The sequence below is a fragment of the Canis lupus genome, chromosome 2 (genome assembly GCF_048164855.1).
Source record: "Canis lupus baileyi chromosome 2, mCanLup2.hap1, whole genome shotgun sequence".
NCBI lineage: Eukaryota > Metazoa > Chordata > Mammalia > Carnivora > Canidae > Canis > Canis lupus.
Genome location: NC_132839.1, coordinates 34,461,896 through 34,483,402, shown reverse-complemented (window position 1 = coordinate 34,483,402; position 21,507 = coordinate 34,461,896). Strand labels below are relative to the sequence as shown.

General features: G+C 37.1%; 1 protein-coding gene and 1 pseudogene across 4 annotated transcripts in view; both read left to right on the top strand.

Moving 5' to 3' along the window:
• Positions 1-21,507, top strand: part of GABRG3 (gamma-aminobutyric acid type A receptor subunit gamma3) — a 694,245-nt gene that overhangs the window by 599,386 nt on the left and 73,352 nt on the right. For all 4 annotated transcript variants that reach the window (XM_072795383.1, XM_072795397.1, XM_072795390.1 and 1 more), the window contains one exon: positions 5,494-5,631. In XM_072795383.1, the coding sequence (XP_072651484.1) occupies positions 5,494-5,631 (138 nt within the window). The remainder of the gene's footprint in view (positions 1-5,493; positions 5,632-21,507) is intronic.
• Positions 8,185-8,454, top strand: LOC140610817 (large ribosomal subunit protein eL43-like; annotated as a pseudogene).

Below are 21,507 nucleotides of genomic sequence, written 5' to 3'. Positions count from 1 at the left end.
TTAAATTTTTGAAATATTTATCTGAACATATTTTAAGGAAAGTTTACTTAAACATCAATACAAAGATAAATACAGAAATGATTGGTGAATTTATTAATACAAAATTGGTGATGTTCAGTATATCAGACATACAACAAAAATACTAAGAGAGAGGAAACAATGGGAGGCCTTCCCTAAATGTTTCAAAATTACCCCCAAACAAGAGTTTCTATGCCTTGCCCAGGACTTTGGAAGGGCTTCTGCAAGTAAGGGCCCCATAACCCTTAGAACATTGCTTAACACATAATTACAGTTATATATAACAGCAATATGATAACGATGGTGGTGATGATGGTGATGGTGGTGGTGGTGGTGGCAGTATTGGGGAAGTTGATGATCACTGTGATGATGATGATAATCATGACTATGGTTGTGATGATATTGATGATGATGATGTATGCAAAGAGGAGGCATAGAAGAGAATTCAGCAGCTAAGTAAGATAACTAAATTTTCCTCCCACTTAAACTTTTCTCTGAAATCCCAACTACCATTATTTCAAGTTATTGCATGCATCTTCAGAAGACTAAGGTTAATTTAAATGTAAATGTGTTTTACTGAAAATGTTACATATAAAATTATCAACACATTCGTGTTGATTTATTTGTGGAAGGGAGGATACAATGGGAGGCCTTCTACATTAGAAATAAGAATGGAATTTTGTAAAAGGAGAAGTCAGGTAGAAGGGAGTTGAGAGAATGCTCCTGATTTATTCTGCAGCTTCTTCAAAGGTGAGCAGTGTAGCACTGGGGAAGTTATTTAACATTACAATGCTCAAATCAGTCCAGAACAGGATTAACATTAAATGGAAAATAAAAGTAGAAGTCCTATTGAGCCTATTGGTGTGCAATAAATAGAAGCCATAATTTGTTACTGTTATTATTGTTTTTAGAATTATGGCATAGGGAGATCAAGTGGTGGAATATGAATCTCAGTGACCACTTTCCCACAAAAGCAGTGAAAATACTGGCACAGCAACCAAAACCAGCCATTTTAGAGCACCATAAATTAATCAAAACCACAGGAAAAAAAGGAAAATTGTCTATTAAAGAGAAACTTCTGAATTTCAGAAAGACAACAGAGTCTGTACATATCACTATTCCCTTTCTCTCTGCCTCTCTGCCTCTCTGCCAGCTCATTGGCATGGTAGTTGTAAAAGATGTGCAGACTCACAATGAATGGAGAGCATAGACCTCTTTGGATACTCTGTTGAGAACTTTATCCCAAGAGTACTGTCAATATTTTGTCAAAACGAACAGTACTTGAAAATTTTCATTCCCTAAGTGCTGTGGCCACTTGATTTGACTCAGAGCTCTGCTCATCTAAAAAAATAAATTTAAGAAGTAGTATCACCAGGGCATTATAGAAAAAAATGGAAATATTCTGACAATGTTATATCTGCCTAAGTGTAATATCAGTTAGTACAAACAAAAGACCAAGCCAAAAAAGAAAAAAAATAATTAAAGCAAGACCTAGATACAGGGAACTTTGAAAACCTCCAGCAAATTCCTAAGGATCTATGTGCAGGGTTGTGTGCATGCCAAGAAAAGACCTAGGAAAAAATATCTCAGTCACTCACCTCCAGCTTTGATAAATTGTGAAAGCAGAAAATTAAAGCTAAAGCTGTCGAAAGTTTGAAGTCATGCCTTCACACACAGATTTCCTTGGCAAAGGTAGAAAGAAAAACAGGCAAGGCATTTAAGGAAACATTCTGGCTGATTATTGGCTGGCCACGAAATTATAACAAACCAAAGGTGAACTCTAGGAGACCATGCTTGAGAACAAAAATAAGAACATAAAATCAACAACAACATAAAGCTAGCAGAGAACTCAGGGACTACATACTGTGGGGAATACAGATTTACTAACTAATCTGGAAGAGTCACTAAGGAAATAAACAATAAGAAGAAAAATAAGAACAAAACCCAAAACCCAGGAACAACCATAACCCCTGGAGTGGAGAGAGGGTTGTGATATTAGAGTTTTTACAATAAATTATCTAAAATGTTTGGCTCCAATGAAAAATTACAAAACCTCCAAATAAACAGGAAATCACTGTGCCTCTCATGAATAAATAAAATAAAATCTTTAAAAAAAGAAACAGGAAATCACATCACATACACAGGAATAAAAACTGTAAATAGAATAATCCTTGAAGAATCCCAGATGTCAGATATACTAAGCAGACTTTAAGTCAGGTATTCTACATGCATTCAAAGAACTAAAATAAATCATGTCCAAGGAATTCGAGGCAAGGAAAGTCTGACAACTAGGTGTCCTTGAATAGAGAATATCTGTAAAAATAAATTATTAAAAAGAAATCGATTCCAATTCTGGAGTTGAGAAGTACAATGACTGAAATAAAAGATTCGCTAGCCAGCTACAAACAACAGATTTGAGGAGTCAGAAGAAAATATCAGCAGACTTGAAGGTAGGCCAGTAAAGATTATTTAGTAAGAGGAACAAAATGAAGACTGAATGGATAAAGATGTGTAGAAACCCATACACCAGTGACACATCATGAAAATTACCAATATACATTTAATGAAAGTCTCCGAGGATAAAAGCAGAGAAATAAGGCCAAAATTATTTGAAAAAGTAACAACCAAAAGAAGCTCAGCAAACTCCAATGAACTCCAAGAAATCCATACCTATCCACAGGAGAGTCAACTTGACAATTTCTCATCAGAAGACAGGTAACAGTTTCAAAATGTTGGAAAAAAAGGAAAAAAGGAAAAAAGACTGTCAAGCAGTAATTCTATAACTTGCAAAATTCTTCTTCAAAAATGCAGGAGAATCAGAAGATAAGCCATAGAATGGCAGAAAATATCTGTAAAACATATGCCTGATAAAAGACTTGACCCAAAATATACAGATGATTCTTAAGACTCAACAATATGAAAACATATAACCCAGTAAATAAATAAGAAAAAAAATCTGGATACCTCACCAAGAAAGACATATATGGCCAATAAACCCAGCAAAGATGTTCAATATCTTCAGTAATTAAGGAAATGCAAATTAAATAGCAATGTACTACTTCACAACCCTTATATGATTATTATAAAGACAGATATTAGCAAATGCTGGAGATGATATGGAGAAATTGGAAACCTCATACATTACTGGTAGTGTTTTAAAGTATAGCCTTGAAAAACAGTCTAACAGTTCCTCAAAAATTTTAAATAGAGAGTAAACTCATGCCTTAACAATGTCACTCCTATTTATGCACCCAAGCAAACTGAAAACTTAAGTCAGCACAAAATCTCATACACAAGTGTTCATAAATGTTGAGCAAGTGAGTGGGTAATACCATTATTTGCTTAGGTAGAAAAAAGGAGGAGAAACAAGTTTGGGTTAAGGGAAGTGAAATCTGCTTTGCAACAAGATGTGAATCTTTTTAAAAGCTTTCTTAAGGATCTGGGAGTCATATCTTTCAAATGTAATCAAGAAAGATAATATCCCAATCTCCTACTTTCTGTAGGAAGATAATACCCTAATTCAATGGGGGCCTTGCTCCAAGTTGCAAAACTACTTGTCATAAAAATATGTGAAGTCTTTGCTTATTTAAAAAGAAAACACTAATGTTCCATAACAGCATTATTCGTAAGAACATAGAAGTGACTCAAACAAACTACCTATCAACTGACAAATGGATAAGTAAAATATGGTATATTCATGTAGTGGGATGTTACTGGGTAATGAATAAGAACAAAATACCAACAGGGACTACATATAAGCGAATCTTGAATACAATATACTAAGTGAAGGACATCAGTTCAAAAGATAACATGTCTGATTCCACTTATATGAAATGTCCAGAACAGGCAAATCTATAGACAGAAAATTCTGTCTTGACATATTAATGGATGCCAAGAACTGGATGAGATAGGTGATGTGTTGCAATGTGTCTAAGGAAGGGGAATGGAGAGTGACAGCTAGTGGGTCTGGGGTTTCATTTTGGAATGATGAAAATATTCTAAAATTGGGATAATAGTGGTACCACTCTAAAAATATACTGAAAACTACTGAACTGCATATGTTTTATGTATGCAAATTGCACCTCAACAAAGCTATTTAATAAAACAAGTTAAAAATAAAGAATTATGGTGTAAAGTACTTTTTCTGATTATGATAGTCTAATAGGAAAATAAAACAGGATAGTGGCTTATGACCAAGTAAAATGTTTGGTTACTTCATAAAAATGTCTGGGCCTGAGTCTTAGTGCCTTGATATCAATATTAATATCTCAGTAATGGTGACAATAATTTCACAGAACAATACACAATCAGAAAACATGGGACATATCTGTGTTCTATTTTAGCCTTTGAATGAGGGAGCCAATTTAGCACTGATGGGAAGAAAGGGAAAATACCAAGAAGACATATTGTCTTTAAGAGTTTTGCAAACTGATCTCTGCAATGTCTAATTAGAAATTTCCAACCACTTTATTAACATGTTTGTAGAAGTATGCACTTTTAATATTCAGGAGGTTAGTGAATACATTTCCTCCTACCAGTTATGCAATCAGTGTCTATATGAATCATGAAGGTCTAATAATACCAATGCTGTCATGTATTGGGTGACAACATGGGATCCAGGCATGCCCCAGGGAGCAGACCTGACCATAGAGCTTGGAGACAGTACAGTACTCCAGAAAGGAAGTTGTTGTCCCAGAAGTGGGGATCCAGGAGTTGAGAAGCAGTCATTAGGACAATTGGGGAGAGATTGGGGTCCTAGTAACAGCACCTGTCCATGACACCTGTCTCTGGGTAGGTTGCCACACTAGGCTTATGGCAGCAGAAACACACCAGCATCTTGCTTCCTAGAGTAATGAATGAGAATAAGCACTGGTCTCTAATAATGGTCAAAGCTCACGGATCTGAACTAGAGACTGATATCAGAACAGGACTGAAAGTCAGTGGACTTCTGGAATCCTGGAGTGATTGCCTTATTAAATTTGTCTTTCCTAAGATCTGAATGGACTAAATTATGGGGAAGGGTGAATGTGTGATAGATGTAGGCTGGGTGGTTAGATTTCAGAGTCTGGGAACTAGTGACACTCTGACCAGCATTTCTACTCTTTGAAAGTTGACCACAGCCTATGGTGACTGAAAGTGGCTCTCCAAGGCTAAAGAAATAAAGACAGTATCACCCTTATATGCTGTGCCCACACAAATAATGACCAGGCTTATGACTGTGAACATTTTGCTGATGCAGATTTACAGCAGGAACTCTTTGGGTTGAGAGGCCTTTACTAATTAACCTTTGAGTTTTAGTGTTTTTGAGGAAATTTTTGAGAATAAATACAGCCTAAAATTTTAACCTCTGTTCATGATCAGAATTATAATTTTGACTTTTATAATTTTTTATTTTATTAACCTATTTTATTTTATAATTTTTCTGTTTTATAAACCTATATTTTCAAGTGTTTGTTATTTGTTCTGTATTTTCAGATGGCTATCCTAAAGAAGAAATGATTTATAGATGGAGAAAAAATTCAGTTGAGGCAGCTGATCAGAAATCATGGCGGCTTTATCAGTTTGACTTTATGGGCCTCAGAAACACAACAGAAATCGTAACAACATCTGCAGGTAGGATTTAATTTAAGGAAGCATGACTTGCAAAAAAATCTGACTTTTTTCCTCTGATGCCTGAGGCACAATCATGCCTTTAATGTAGAATTCCATTATGTGTGTGTTTTAACTAATGATATTAGGGCAAGCATATACATCAGTGATGTTTGAGGCAAAGCAATGGATTCAATACTGAAGTTTTTAAAATTTTTTAATTGGGATGAAAAAAGGATCATGAGAAATGTCTTATATTTTTAAATAAGGACTGTGCATCATGTCAATAAACTTAACTAGAATTCCCACAAGTGACCATATTTCTATAAACTGCTTTTTACTAATGGCTAATGATGAGAGTTCTACAACTTTTCACATACATAATAAGAATAAAATATTGTTAAGACTCTGTGCATAAAAGAAGCTGGTGTGAAATGTCCTTTGAGTTTTAATTTCCAGCTTCTTTCTTTGCTCTAAACTTTATTTTGAGCTTTGTATTTCTTCTCCAATTTATTGAACATAATAATTATCCACCAATTTGATTTTACTAAGTGGTCATTATATACATAGTATGAAGTATATGATTAGATGAAAAGAGATGTTTCATCTATTAGTGTATTTGAATGCTTTGGGGATTTTGTTCTGTTTCATAGGGTTTTTTTCTTTGTTTTTGAGTGTTTAGTTATTCCTATGATCCACTATTTTGCAACTAATTTTCTTTTGCCAGAGTGTGGGGGTACAGATGGATTTAGAGCTAGCTTTCCTACTGATCAGATTGTTAATATGAAGAGTTTACTGGCTCTTAACACTCCATAACAATTTGTTTCACTGACGACTAAGATGTAAACTTTGATAATCAGTGGTAAATATCTTTAAAAGATAGTTTGAATTCTTTATAGAGTTGTAAAATATAGAACATTTACATGTTAAGAAAAGTCTGAAAAGCTATCTGATTCGCAGAGAAAAGGAAAACTTCCCTATAGACGTCATGGCGGTAAAGGTGAGAAATGCCATCCATATTTAAATATTAAGCAATGATAAGGTTAAAAGAATAGAAGATCATAATTTATTTAAATAATATGTGGAGGCAGTAAGAAGGGAAGTGTTTTGGAGAAAATTTTTCCCAATTATGAGTCACCTACATTAAGAATGTGGTTTTGCTCCCTGAAAGGTTAAAATGCACTAGCAGACCTTTAGGTATAAGGCATTGTATACATATGCCACATCTTTATCCATTCATCTTTCGATGGACACTGAGGCTCCTTCCACAGCCATTAGAAACAATGAATACCCATAATTTGCTTCAATGTGGATACATCTGGAGGGTATTATGCTGAGCAAAGTAAGTCAGTCAGAGAAGGACAAACATTATATGATTCATTCAACCTAACCAAAGAGGTAAAGTATCTATCCCCTAAAAACTACAGAACACTTCTGAAAGAAATTGAGGAAGACACAAAGAGATAGAAAAATATTCCATGCTCATGGATTGGAAGAATTAATAATGTGAAAACGTCAATGTTACCCAGGGCAATTGACACATTTAATGCAACCCTTATCAAAATACCATGGACTTTCTTCAGACAGTTGGAACAAATCATCTTAAGATTTGTGTGGAATCAGAAAAGACCCCAAATAGCCAGGGGAATTTTAAAAAAGAAAACCATAGCTGGGGGCATCACAATGCCAGATTTCAGGGTGTACTACAAAGCTGTGGTCATCAAGACAGTGTGGTACTGGCACAAAAACAGACACATAGATCAATGGAACAGAATAGAGAACCCAGAAGTGGACCCTCAACTTTATGGCCAACTAATATTCGACAAAGGAGGAAAGACTATCCATTGGAAAAAAGACAGTCTCTTCAATAAATGGTGCTGGGAAAATTGGACATCCACATGCAGAAGAATGAAACTAGACCACTCTCTTGCACCATACACAAAGATAAACTCAAAATGGATGAAAGATCTAAATGTGAGACAAGACTCCATCAAAATCCTAGAGGAGAAAACAGGCAACACCCTTTTTGAACTCAGCCACAGTAACTTCTTGCAAGATACATCCACGAAGGCAAAAGAAACAAAAGCAAAAATGAACTATTGGGACTTCATCAAGATAAGAAGCTTTTGCACAGCAAAAGAAACAGTCAACAAAACTGAAAGACAACCTACAGACTGGGAGAGGATATTTGCAAATGACTTATCAGATAAAGGGCTAGTATCCAAGATCTATAAAGAACCTGTTCTGGGAATTTAAAAAAAAAATAGTGAAAGAGAATAAAGGGGAAAGGAGAGAAAATGAGTGGGAAATATCAGAGAGGGTGACAGAACATGAGAGACACCTAATTCTGGGAAACGAACAAGGGATAGTAGAAAGGGAGGTGGGCGGGGGGTTGGGGTGACTGGGTGATGGGCACTGAGGGGGGCACTTGACGGGATGAGCACAGGGTGTTATGCTATATGTTGGCAAATCGAACTCTGATAAAAACATATACAAAAAAAAAAAAAGATGTGGATATTCCTGGCACAGACTGTCATCCTCTCTGGGCTCGGACCTAGTTTGCAGGGACATGGCTAAATGCACCAAGAAATCAGAATTGTGGGTAAATACAAGACCTGTTATGGTGCCTCCCTCAGGAAAATGGTGAAGAAGATTGAAATAAGTCAGCACACCAAGTGCATTTGCTCCCTCTATGACAAAACCAGGATGAAAAGATGAGCTGTGGGCATCTGGCACTGTGGCTCCTGCATGAAAACCATAGCCAGTGGTGCCTGGACCAACGGCACCACTTCTGCCATCACAGTGAAGTCCGCCATCAGGAGACTGAAGGAGTTGAAAGACCAGTAGAAGTTCCACCATTTGAAAAATGGCTAGCCTATAATAAATGGGTTAATTACATAATAAAAAAGATACGAAGGTTCCTAAAAAAGTTAGACATAATACTATCATATGACCCAACAATTGCTCTACTAGGTATTTACTCAAAGGATACAAACACAGCAATTTGAAGGGGCACATGCATTCCAATGTTTATAGCAACAATGTCTACAATAGCCAAAATATGGGAGAGCCCAGATGTCCATTGACAGACGAATGGATACAGAAGATGTGGGTACACACACACACACACACAGTAGAATATTACTCAGCCATCAAAAAAGTAAAATCTTACTATTTGCACTGATATGGTGGGAGCTAGTGTATTATGCTAAGTGAAAACAGTCAGAGAAAAACAAATACCACATTATTTCACCCATATGTAGAATTTAGGACACAAAACTGATGAACAGGGGGAAGAGAAGGAAAAAAGTACCTTTAGGTGTAAGGCAGCCCAAAAGTGGCTAACTAAATAAGGGGATAATGTTCTAGCATTTAAATGCCAAATGTCGATGCTGGATTTTTTCTTTCTTGGTATTCTCTGAAAGCTGATGTTAAAGGATAGACACTGCAAAGGCAAGTAAAACACAACTGCCATGGGGTTTTGAAATTGAATATAAGAATACCAGCACAGGGAAACAGAGGGGCCTGTGGAGTCAAGGTAATAGTATGAGGAATTATGTGCTAGGTGATACTTTAACCAGACAGAGAACTGGTTCCAAACTCAGATTCAGCTACTTGCTGCTGGAAAATCAATACTCAAGAGACATGTGATGGTGGGAGAAGAAAGTTTGCTTTATTCAGGAAGCCAGCAGCCAGGAAGATGGTGGACTAACATCTCAAAGATCATCTTTTCTGTCCAGGTGAAGCTGGAAGGTTTTAAAGGGAAAGACATAGGAAAAGGGAGGGGAGCTCCATCCAGGAGAAGCAGGTGCCTGGTGGCTAGTTCTCTGTGCACAGGATCCTAAATATATTTGCTGGCATCAGTGGCAGTTGTTTTCAAATGTAGTCAAGCCTTATCTTCTGGGAAAGTTTGGTCCTTCACTCCTCAAAGCCAGTGGTCTGCAAATTCCAAGGAAAGTAAGTTCGTTCTGCTACATTTTAAAGAACACAAACAAGGAGTACATAAGCTTGAAGCAAGTTAACCCTTCAGATGGATTGGAGTGCTGTTAAATTACTGTGGGTTTACAAAACAACATGGAAACATTCACTGGCAGCAAGGAGCTTTTGGTCTAGAAAAACATGATAGATATGAGAGACTTATGAACAAACTAAGAGTTTATACACCAGCATAGCAAATAGACATTATATTAAGCGAAATCATAAGAAAGATGGAAGCAATGTTTAGGACAGTCCTTTATGAGTAAGAAATGACTGTTTTCCAGGATTTTATTTTGTCATTCTTTTTCCACGAAGTCAATGAATATATTGGCAGTGATAGATGAATGTTCTCCATATGCTCCTCTTCTATTTTTATACGAAACTTCTCCCATTTTTATAAGAAAATTCACATTATATTGGATCTTATAAATCGTTCCTTCTCCTTTAGAAAATAAGCAAAAGGGATCTGCCTTTGGCTCAAGGTGTGATCCTGGAGTTCCGGGATCGAGTCCCACATCCGGCTCCCTGCATGGAGCCTGCTTCTACGTCTCTGCCTCTGTGTGTGTGTGTCTCATGAATAAACAAATAAAAGCTTTTAAAAAAGAAACTAAGAAAAAATATATGCTAAAGAAATTAATCTGTATAAAAAACACCCTAAACTTGCTTACCTGTAATAAATAGATACTGTTTGAAGATGGGAGTGAGATGTAAATGATGGATTTTTCACTCTTTGTTTCTAAACTTCTCATGGGCCCAAGGTAGTCACCATCCTCCCATGCCTGTCTTTAGAAGCCTGGAATATTCTATGTCATTTCCCCAGTGGAAAATCATGAAATCATTAAAATCACTCTTTTTTTTAAATTTTTTAATAATAAATTTATTTTTTATTGGTGTTCAATTTGCCAACATACAGAATAACACGCAGTGCTCATCCCATCAAGTGCCCCCCTAAGTGCCAATCACTCAGTCACCCCCACCCCCTGCCCTCCTCCCCTTCCACCACCACTAGTGCGTTTCCCAGAGTTAGGAGTCTTCATGTTCTGTCTCCCTTTCTGATATTTCCTACCCATTTCTCCTCCCTTCCCTTCAATTCCCTTTCACTATTATTTCTATTCCCTAAATGAATGAGAACATATAATGTTTGTCCTTCTCTGATTGACTTGTTTCACTCAGCATAATACCCTCCAGTTCCATCCACGTCGAAGCAAATGGTGGGTATTTGTCATTTCTAACGCCTGAGTAAAATTCCATTGTATACATAGACCACATCTTCTTTATCCATTGATCTTTCGATGGACACCGAGGCTCCTTCCACAGTTTGGCTACTGTGGACATTGCTGCTAGAAACATCGGGGTGCAGGTGTCCCAGTGTTTCATTGCATCTGTATCTTTGGGGTAAATCTCCAGCAGTGCAATTGCTGGGTCGTAGGGCAGGTCTATTTTTAACTCTTTGAGGAACCTCCACACATTTTTCCAGAGTGGCTGCACCAGTTCACATTCCCACCAACAGTGCAGGAGGGTTCCCCTCTCTCCACATCCTCTCCAACATTTGTGGTTTCCTGCCTTGTTAATTTTCCCCATTCTCACTGGTGTGAGGTGGTATCTCATTGGGGTTTTGATTTGTATTTCCCTGATGGCAAGTGATGCAGAGCATTTTCTCATGTGTGTGGTGGCCATGTCTATGTCTTCCTCTGTGAGATTTCTGGTCAAGTCTTTTGCCCATTTCATGATTGGATTATTTGTTTCTTTGGTGTTGAGTTTAATAAGTTCTTTATAGATCTTGGAAACTAGCCCTTTATCTGATACGTCATTTGCAAATATCTTCTCTCATTCTGTAGGTTGTCTTTTAGTTTTGTTGACTGTATCCTTTGCTGTGCAAAAGCTTCTTATCTTGATGAAGTCCCAATAGCACCCAAAAGCATAAGATACCTAGGAATAAACCTAACTAAAGAGGTAAAGCATCTATACCCTAAAAATTATAGAACACCTCTGAAAGAAATTGAGGAAGACACAAAGAGATGGAAAAATATTCCATGCTCATGGATTGGCAGAATTAATATTGTGAAAATGTCAATGTTACCCAGGGCAATTGACACATTTAATGGAATCCCTATCAAAATACCATGGACTCTCTTCAGAGAGTTAGAACAAATTATTTTAAGATTTGTGTGGAATCAGAAAAGATCCCGAATAGCCAGGAGAATTTTTAAAAAGAAAACCATAGCTGGGGGCATCACAATGCCAGATTTCAGGTTGTATACAAAGCTGTGGTCATCAAGACAGTGTGGTACTGGCACAAAAACAGACACATAGATCAATGGAACAGAATAGAGAATCCAAAAGCGGACCCTCAACTTTATGGTCAACTAATATTCAACAAAGCAGGAAAGACTATCCACTGGAAGAAAGACAGTCTCTTCCATAAATGGTGCTGGGAAAAGTGAACATCCACATGCAGAAGAATGAAACTAGACCACTCTCTTGCACCATACACAAAGATAAAGTCAAAATGGATAAAAGATCTAAATGTGAGACAAGATTCCATCAAAGTCCTAGAGGAGAACACAGGCAACACCCTTTTTGAACTCGGCCACAGTAACTTCTTGTAAAATCACTCTTTTGCACACTCCCTCCCTTTTGCTCCCTTTCCCCTTTTCCTTGCACACAGCCAACCATAATGAAACACAGGTTTCTACCCACTCAACACCACAACCATGCATCATTACAGGGTAAAAATAATAATAAGTTAAAGCACACTATTTCCATCACTGCTGTCTTTTGAAGTTGTTGCCATGAATTTCAAGAGAGTCTTCAGGTTTTCATGCTGTAGTATGTGCTAGTCCAGTGTTTCTCAATCTTTTATTCATTATCATCTCTCCTATGGAGTCTTAGGTATTTTTTAATCACCTCCCTTAGAAATGCTTGTATATGTTTTCATATATTATGGCCTTTTGGAGGGCTACACATAGCAATATCAAAGATTTGTCACTTCCCTTCCAAAAAAGAATTTTCACTCCCATAGGAATAAATATCATTTCCATTAAAATGCAAACTCTGTTTATTCTTTAACTTTCCTAGGTGGAAGGTTCCCATTTTGTTCTTGGACCCAATCTCTGACAGCAACACCTTTACTTTCCACTAGTGATCTTGCTCCTCACTGTTCCTAGAATCTTGAGGAAATCTGAAAGCATCCAATCTTTGCCCACTGATTGCGATTACTCCCTCATTGTATTGCAGATGTGCTCCCATTCTTACCCCCATGTACACCAGATCCTGTTCCTTCCCCTACACAAGAGATTGCTCCAACACATCTCTCTCTCACACTTATGCCATTTTTTTTTTTGCTCTACTGGATCATTACTACCATCTCCTTAAAAATAGGCTTTTATTTCACTATTTTTTAAAATTGTTTCAGTTAGGTCTTCAGTATGCAGCAAGTGACATACACAAACTGGCTAATTAGAAGTTAATGAAGGGAAGAAACTATTTACAATCTTTCTGGCAGTGTTTATGACATATTGCAATAAGGCATTGTGATAGGCAGAATAATGGCTCCCAAAGATTCCATTTTTTTTTAATCCCCAGAATCTGTGTGTACATCATGTTGCATGATAAAGGACGATTAAGGTAGCAGATGGAATTAAGGTTGGTAGTCAGCTGACTTTCAGATATAGAGGTTATCTTGAATTATCTAGGTGGGTTCAGTGTGAAAGAGGGAGACAGAAGAAAAGAGAAAGAAATGTGACTGCGGAAGAAACTCACAGAGAGGTACAACTTTGTTGGAATTGAAGATGGACGAAAGGGCCACCAGCCAAGGCAAGTGGGGGTTGCAGAAGCAGGAAAGAGCGAGGAAATGAATTCTAGAACCTCTAGAAGGTAATATGGCCCTCTTGACATCTTAATTTTAGCCAAGCAAGATATGTGTCAGACTTCTAACCTAAAGAACTAAACATAACAAATTTTTGTTGTTTCAAGCCACTAAGTGTGTTATCCTTTGTTAAAACAGCAATAGGAAACTAATATAGACATGTTGCAGTAATCTCAAGCTAGTGGTATTGGGAGGCTTTTGCCACTTAGCTAAAGAGGCAAGAAGTGAGAGTGGTTACTGGAATCTGGAGAATTAGTTGCAGTGAGAGGGCTGCATGACAGCTGGAATCACTTTCAGCAGAGAATCCAGCCAACCTGCAGCACAGGGGCAGGAAAGGAGCTTTAGGATATTTGCCTTAACCTCTTTCACATCACAATATCTGTTCTGTCTCCCCAGGGGCCTGAAGCCGAGGCTCAGGGAACTTGTATGGTGTGGTCCAGGCAGAAGCTTCCTGGGCATAAAGTAGGTAGAAAAGGGTAGAAAGTAGGTATGGAGGGGCAACAGAAGGTGCCCAATACAATGTTATTCCAGTCCTCCTTCTGTTCTTCCCCAAGCTACTGCCCCATTTGTGCTCTTTGCAGAAAACTCTTCTAAACAGTCATCCAGTCTCACTGACCTTCATGCCATTCTATTGAGCTCATCCCAGCCAGGCTTTCCTTTTTACTCCTCCACCAGTGCTGCTCTCAGTAAGGTCACCAAGGACCTCTACAGTGCTAAACCTTCTCCTTTCACCATGGCTTCTCTTCCATTGGCTTCCAGGCTTGTCTTGCTTGTCCTCCTCCTGATGTTTCTTCTTCTGTGTTTTTGTGTTGGACCTCCATCTTCTCCACCTTCTTTTCATCTGGGAGTGCCCCAGGACTCTGTTTTCTATCTGTGCTCACTTGTCTGTGAGTTTCATCCAGGCTTCTACAGTATTATCTCCAAAATTTACATCTCCAGGTCCAAATCAAACATATTATAAATCCCAGCCTTCTGGACCCAAATGCTTGTTCAAGACCTCCTCTGTGTCCCAAACTCATGCTCATGGGCCATTCCATCTGGAGTCTTTCCCTACCAGATGATGCCCCTCCATCTCTTCATTTTCTCAGGCCCAAACTTCAGGAACATCAACTCCTCCCTTTTTTTATTTTATTTTTTTATTTTTTATTTTTTTGGTTTTTTTCTCCTCCTTTATTTTACACATCAAATCCAAAATAACACCAAATGCTTTTGACTATATCTTCAAAATATTCTCAATAAGATGGCTTCTACCAATTTAATTGCTACTATCCTAATCTAAGTCACCATTATCCCTTTCCTTGGTTATAGCATTAGCCCCTTATTTACTCGTTTGATTCTAGACTTGCTTACCTATTGTCCACTACAAAGTGGTGTTTCATTAGGGTTTCTGCATGACTGACTTCCTATGTTCTGTAAATCTGTGCTCAAAAATCACCTTCTCGGGATCCCTGGGTGGTGCAGCGGTTTGGCGCCTGCCTTTGGCCCAGGGCGCGATCCTGGAGACCCGGGATCGAATCCCACGTCAGGCTCCCGGTGCATGGAGCCTGCTTCTCCCTCTGCCTGTGTCTCTGCCTCTCTCTCTCTCTCTGTGACTATCATAAGTAAATAAATTTTTTAAAAAGTTTAAAAAAAATCACCTCCTCATTGAATCCCATCCTCTGGGCAATCTCTGCCTTCACTAATTGATAAAATATGTCATACAATTTATGTATTTATTATGTTTATCTTCTGTTGTGTTACATAAAGGGGTTATTGTCTATATTGCTAACTATTGTGTGAGACATGGTAGACTGTGCTTGGTTCCTAGTGATGTCCTACTAAATAAATTAGAAAAGAAAATATTTGAGTCAAGAGATCAGTCAGGAGGAATATGTGAGTCTAGACAAGAAATCATGAGCATTGACTCAGAAAGGGGCAATAAGAAGGAAAAAGGAGTATTATATTTAAACGACTTTCTGTCAGTCAAATGAGCAAGTCTAGTAAGTGATGTATATATGGAATAAGGCAAATACATTAAAAACAAAGGGAAATGAAGTAATGCACATTGGAGCAATATGTGATCACATCGAAAAACAAGATTGTACAGGTGTTGGAGGGAATTTTGAGATTAGCTTAGATATTCTGAAGGAAAATTCTCATTAAGTTTCTTCAATGGCAGATGTGACTCCAAATTTAGTAGGCTTATCTACTAGATAATGAGAGCTGAACAAGTTGATGCCCATGTTTTGTAGTAGAGTCATGCTGGAAGAGTGCCTATAACTAGTCACAACCAGAGGGTGATACCCATAAGAACAGATCTAGCTTTTGGAATAATGCCTGTTTGAGATTGGATCTCTCCCTGATTGTCCCAGCCTGTGAAGTTAGTTGCCTGAAAGTAATACACTGTTGGAGTTTATGCGCACTTTCAGGGAGATTCCTGGCATCTTACCCTGTGCAATTTCAATTCTGGCATCTGGCTGTAAGGCTGTAAGTAAAACATTTTTCCCTAAAGATCTATAAAGCAGTTTAGTGATTGGGCAGTTTCAAATATAGCACAATGAGCTGGATGACCTTAACTATAATAATTGGCAGCTAGTTTATAATATGCCAATTATTATTTTAAATGTTTTACATAAACTAATCATTTGGACTTCATAATGCCCACACATTATTATTGTTAAGGAACTCAAAGCTCATCAAGATAAAGTAATGTGCCCACAGGAAGTTATTGGTGGAACTGGAGTGCTTCAAAGCCCATTCAAACTGCCCTTGCCATAGAACCCAAGACAAGACTTATGGGCATGGGATGATTATGTTGCTAAGGGGTGTTAAATATAGGCAAAATGATTATTCTGTTAAAATATCATGACAGAAAACTCTAAAATATTTGGGAAGTGCTGGAAATGCTCATAATCAGTTGATTTCTTTTTGAATATCTTTTATACAAACTTTGCTATGCCCTTAAATGATTTTCAACTACTATTCTTAGATTTAATTATCTATTAATTTGTTTAGTTGCAAAAGGGTTCATGAAAAAGCTAAATGTGCTGGACACTTCTTGATCTTAAGGAGTCTTCAGGCTAGCCAGAAATACAAGGATTTAGAATTTAGTGAGAGAGGTGTCAATATAAATGAGTCCCACCAACTGCTGCAGGAGCACAGAGGTGAAGGAGAGCTTATTGATGGTGCTTCACATGTGGCTAAGTGTCTCAGCATGTCCTCATCATTTTCTATGGGTCATCAGTATACTACAAGCTACCAACATCAGTGTTAGCAAAAGTGTTTCCTAACCACAGCAATAAATTAGGAAACACTGCATACTGCATTATTTTCCTGAAGATTCCAATATGTTTAAATACAAGGAAGAACTGTGTTAAATAAGCCAGTCTATATTTAATCCTGCACTTTTCAGATTGATTATACCAGAAAATACTTTTTTTTTTCATGGAATATCAACAATTTCCTGGGCAGCATTATCACTTTGAGCATTTCATTTGCATATAATAATGTTGGTTTTTGGATTTAGAAGACTAGTTGAGTACTAAATGTCATCATTGAGGGGAAAATGCAAAAAAAAAAAAAAAAAAAGCTCCACAAAATCAGCATACTAGTCAATAATTGAGTTTTTTCCTTAGACAAATATGGAATATTTACATGTGCTATTCATAAGTACTCTGAAAAAAAGAAAAGAAGAAATGCATTCTGCCATGGACAATTTTGCAGATTTATTTCTCATTTAAATTTTTATCATGGAGAATACTAATTTCCTTCAAGTGACATTATTTTTACCAATACTATGGTCGATGAGAAAATTAGACTAAACCTGAATTCACATTTTTAAATTTTTATAAACATAATCAATCTTTTGTATAATTACACCTATAACAAAAACATTCTTTAAATGTAAAATATACTCCAATTCATATGTTTACTAATTGATAATCTTTACTTGCACTGTTAGCCAATGATGGGCATTAACCACAGCATCAATACAAGTCTCACAGATTGTTGTTGATTATTGGCTGAATCCAGATTATGTGAACCAGGAAATCAATTCACTAGTAAAATGAATGTAAACAAAATAAAGTAAAAAATACAAATTGTTCTTTTAGATATTTATTTGGCAATCACATTCCTGTGTTGTAATGTCTCCAAGTATGAAAACAAAGGCAAAAACAAACAAACAAAACTGTTCCTGTAGGAGTTTACCAAATGATAAAAAATATTAGGTTTTTATATGCTTAAGAGTATGTTGATAATTCAAGTGGGTTCATGTTATGCAGTGTCCACTCACACCATTCTTCACTTCACATCATCGTTCTAGGATTCCCAAAATGGTCTTACAAATATCATTGCTGTTTTGGGAGATCTAACCTGAGACCCTACTTCCTACTGAGGGAATTCCCAGGTAGCATATTCCTCTTTGCGTAGAGACTCAAGATTAATGGGTTTCCTATCCAATGTAATGGTTATGAAAAAGAAGTACTATGAGCTCCTTAAAGTCCTAAAGCATGACAAATGCCCAGGTGTGCCTTGTTGGTCAGCTTCTTCATAATCTTTTTTTGTATATATATTACAAACACTCATTCTTCATTTCTCTAAAGCTCAATTTGCAAAAAGAAAACTTAAACCTCTGGTTGCAGTTGAGGTTTCTAAGAAAGTGTAACAGGGATAAATGGGAAGGAGCATTTCTCATATATAACTGTGCAGAATCTCTGTGGATTCAAGATAACATGAGATGAGAGTGTGAAACTGGAGCCCCAAAGATGAGAAAGCATGCAGTACCTGCACACAACAGTGTGCTGTTCTGTAAGTGTTTCCTGGCCGTATCCAGCTTAAATTTAGATGTCAACAATTAAGACAATATAATGAATATTCATGAAACACAGTTATGTGGCTAAGTGTGTCTGGCATTTGACAACATGAAGGGTCATCCACAGTGCTGTGATGGCATTTTAGAGGATCTCTGTTAGATAAATGTCTTTTTATAGACAAATGTCATTTCTTGTTTATAATTTCTTAACTCAAAATAATGATGAGACTAATATAAAATTACATATCTTTTTTTCCCAAGAAGATTAAAGCATTGGAGCATTATCTAACTGGTTCCCAGAATCACACTGAAGTTTGAAGAGGATAGATAATATCATTCCGTGTTTTTAAACATGTATAAATAATTCTATGGAACTTATCTGTGAAATGGAAACACATTGCAAAACCTCACAGTCATAAGGCCAGGTGTCCAGTAGCTCTGTGTTGCCAACACCAAGTACTTTGAGGTGGACAGTCTTCATTATTGACTCACATCAAGGAACATATAAAAGTACAATCTTCACTAACCCCAACATCCTTTGGGTGTGATCTTGGAGAGACACTTTTATCTGACTGGTCTTAAGATACCAAGAATATAAAAATTATTATTTATATTACTCTGAGAATTTGATTTAAAATAATAAATATGTTTTTTTCCTAAATTTTGCAAACACCATTTAGGAGCGTGAGTGACTGTATTTCTTTCCTGAGGCTGTTGTGAGAGTAGCATGGAATGGTTGTTTCACAGCTCTGGAGGTGGTAAGTCCAAATTCAAGATGTCACCAGGGTTGGTTCCTTCTGAGGACCATATAGGAGAATCTGTTCTAGGCCCCCCTGTCTTGGCTGGTAGATGATATTGTCTCTGTGTCTTCATGTCATCTTCTCTCTGTGCATGTCTGCCTGTATGTTAAAATTTCCTCTTTTGTATAAGAATACCAGTCATATTGGATTAGGGGTCCACCTTACTCTAGTCTGATCTCATCCTAACTAATTATATCTGCAATGGCTCTATTTCCAAATAAGGTCACACTCTGAGGTACTGTGTATTAGGACTACAATAGCTTTTGAGGAACACAACTCAACCCATAACAAACCCATAACAGTAACCTAGAAAGTATCACCTACCATGAGAATTAGGGTTTCAATCAAATTTGAAAATGAGACTTTCTCTTTGTCCCAGACACATTCTTTTTTTTTATTCGATTTCAATTTGCCAACATATAGCATAACACCCAGTGCTCATCCCATCAAGTGCCGCCTTCAGGGCCCATCACCCAGTCACCCCCACCCCCCACCCACCTCCCTTTCCACCACCCCTTGTTCATTTCCCAGAGTTAGGAGTCTTTATGTTCTGTCTCCCTCTCTGATATTTCCCACTTATTTTCTCTCTTTTCCTCTTTATTCCCTTTCACTACTTTTTATATTCCCCAAATGAATGAGACCATATAATGTTTGTCCTTCTCCGATTGACTTATTTCACTCAGCATAATACCCTCCGGTTCCAACCATGTCGAAGCAAATGGGGGGTATTTGTCATTTCTAATAGCCAGACACATTCTTTATACTTAGATCAGTGTCCCCTTCTAAGTGGACTATTTGCATTGACTGTGAAGAAAGGCCATGGGCCAACAATGCTAGCATGTACTTGTGTGACCTGCTAATGGGCAGCCTTTTCATCACCTCATAGATGGTAAGAAATTGAGGTTCCTAGGTCTCACATCAACCCTTTTAGATAAGAATTTTGGGGGGAGGATGCAAGAACTCTCCATTTCATACTCCTCCAAACACTCTCATGATATTGAAGGTTGGCATGCACTGGGTAGACCAGACAAGATTAGAGCTGGTGGATAAAAATTGCAGTGACATCAAAGCCAGTGAGGAATAATTTCCTACTATGATTTCTGACTGACTCAATGGTGTGCTGTATTTCTTATGTTACTAATGTTTTTGAACATTCTTTATATGAACATTCTTTTTATGCCTTCTTTAATTATTCCCCCATGGGTAGTTGCAGCAAATCTTCTCCTTTGTATTAGCCAAATGCCACATTGCAAAACTAAAATCAGAAACTTTATATATAAACTTTATATATATGTCTAAATGCATAGGAACTATATTAAATTATAATAGGAACTATATCTACAGACATACTTATTAGATATTGCTGATTTGGTTCCCAAGCACCACAATAAAGCAAGTATCATAACAAGGGATTCAAATAATTTTTTTGGTTTCTCAGTGCATATAAAAGTTATGTTTATACTATTTTAGAATCTATTAAGTGTGCAGTAGCATTGTGTCTAAAAAATAATGTGCATATCTTAATTTTAAAAATACATTATTGCCAAAAATACTGTCATCTGAGTTTTCAGCAAGGCATAATCTTTAGCTGGTGGAAGGTCCTACCTTGATGTTGATAGCTGCTGACTGATCAGGGTGGTAGTTGCTGAAGGTTGGGGCAGCTGTGGCAACTTCTTAAAACAAGAAAACCATGAAGTTTTCCACATAATTGATTCTTCCTTTCACAAACAATTTCTCTGCAGCATGCAATGCTATTTGATAGAATTTTACCCACAGTAGAATTTCTCTGAAAATTGAAGTCAATCCTCTGAAAACCTTGCCACTATTTTATCAACTAAGTGTATGTAATATCCTATATCTTTTTTTTGTCATTTCAACAATATTCACACCATCTTTACCAGGAGTAGATTCTATCTTAAGAAAACCACTTTTTGGTTGGGACACCTGGGTGGCACAGTCAGTTAAAATATCTGCCTTCAGTTCAGGTCATGATCCCGGGGTCCTGGGATCAAGCCTCACATTGGACTCCCTGCTCAGCAGGAAGCCTGCTTCTCTCTTTGCCATTTTCCCCACTTGTGCTTTCTGGCGCTCTCTATTTCTCTGTCAAATATATAAATAAAATATAAAAAAAAAAGAAAGAAAGAAAGGAAGAAGAAAGAAGAAAGAGAGAAAGAAAGAAAGAAGAAAGAAAGAAAGAAAGCAAGAAAGAAGAAAGAAGAAAGAAAGAAAGAAAGAAAGAAAGAAGAAAGAAAGAAGAAAGAAAGAAAGAAAGAAAGAAAGAAAGAAAGAAAGAAAGAGAAAAAGAAAGAAAGAAAGAAAGAAAGAAAGAAAGAAAGAAAGAAAGAAAGAAAGAAAGAAAGAAAGAAAGAAAGAAAGACTACTTCTCCCTGGCTCATCCACAAAAAGAAGCTCCTTATCCATTAAAGTTTGAAGCAATTCATTCACATCTTTGGCCCCACTTC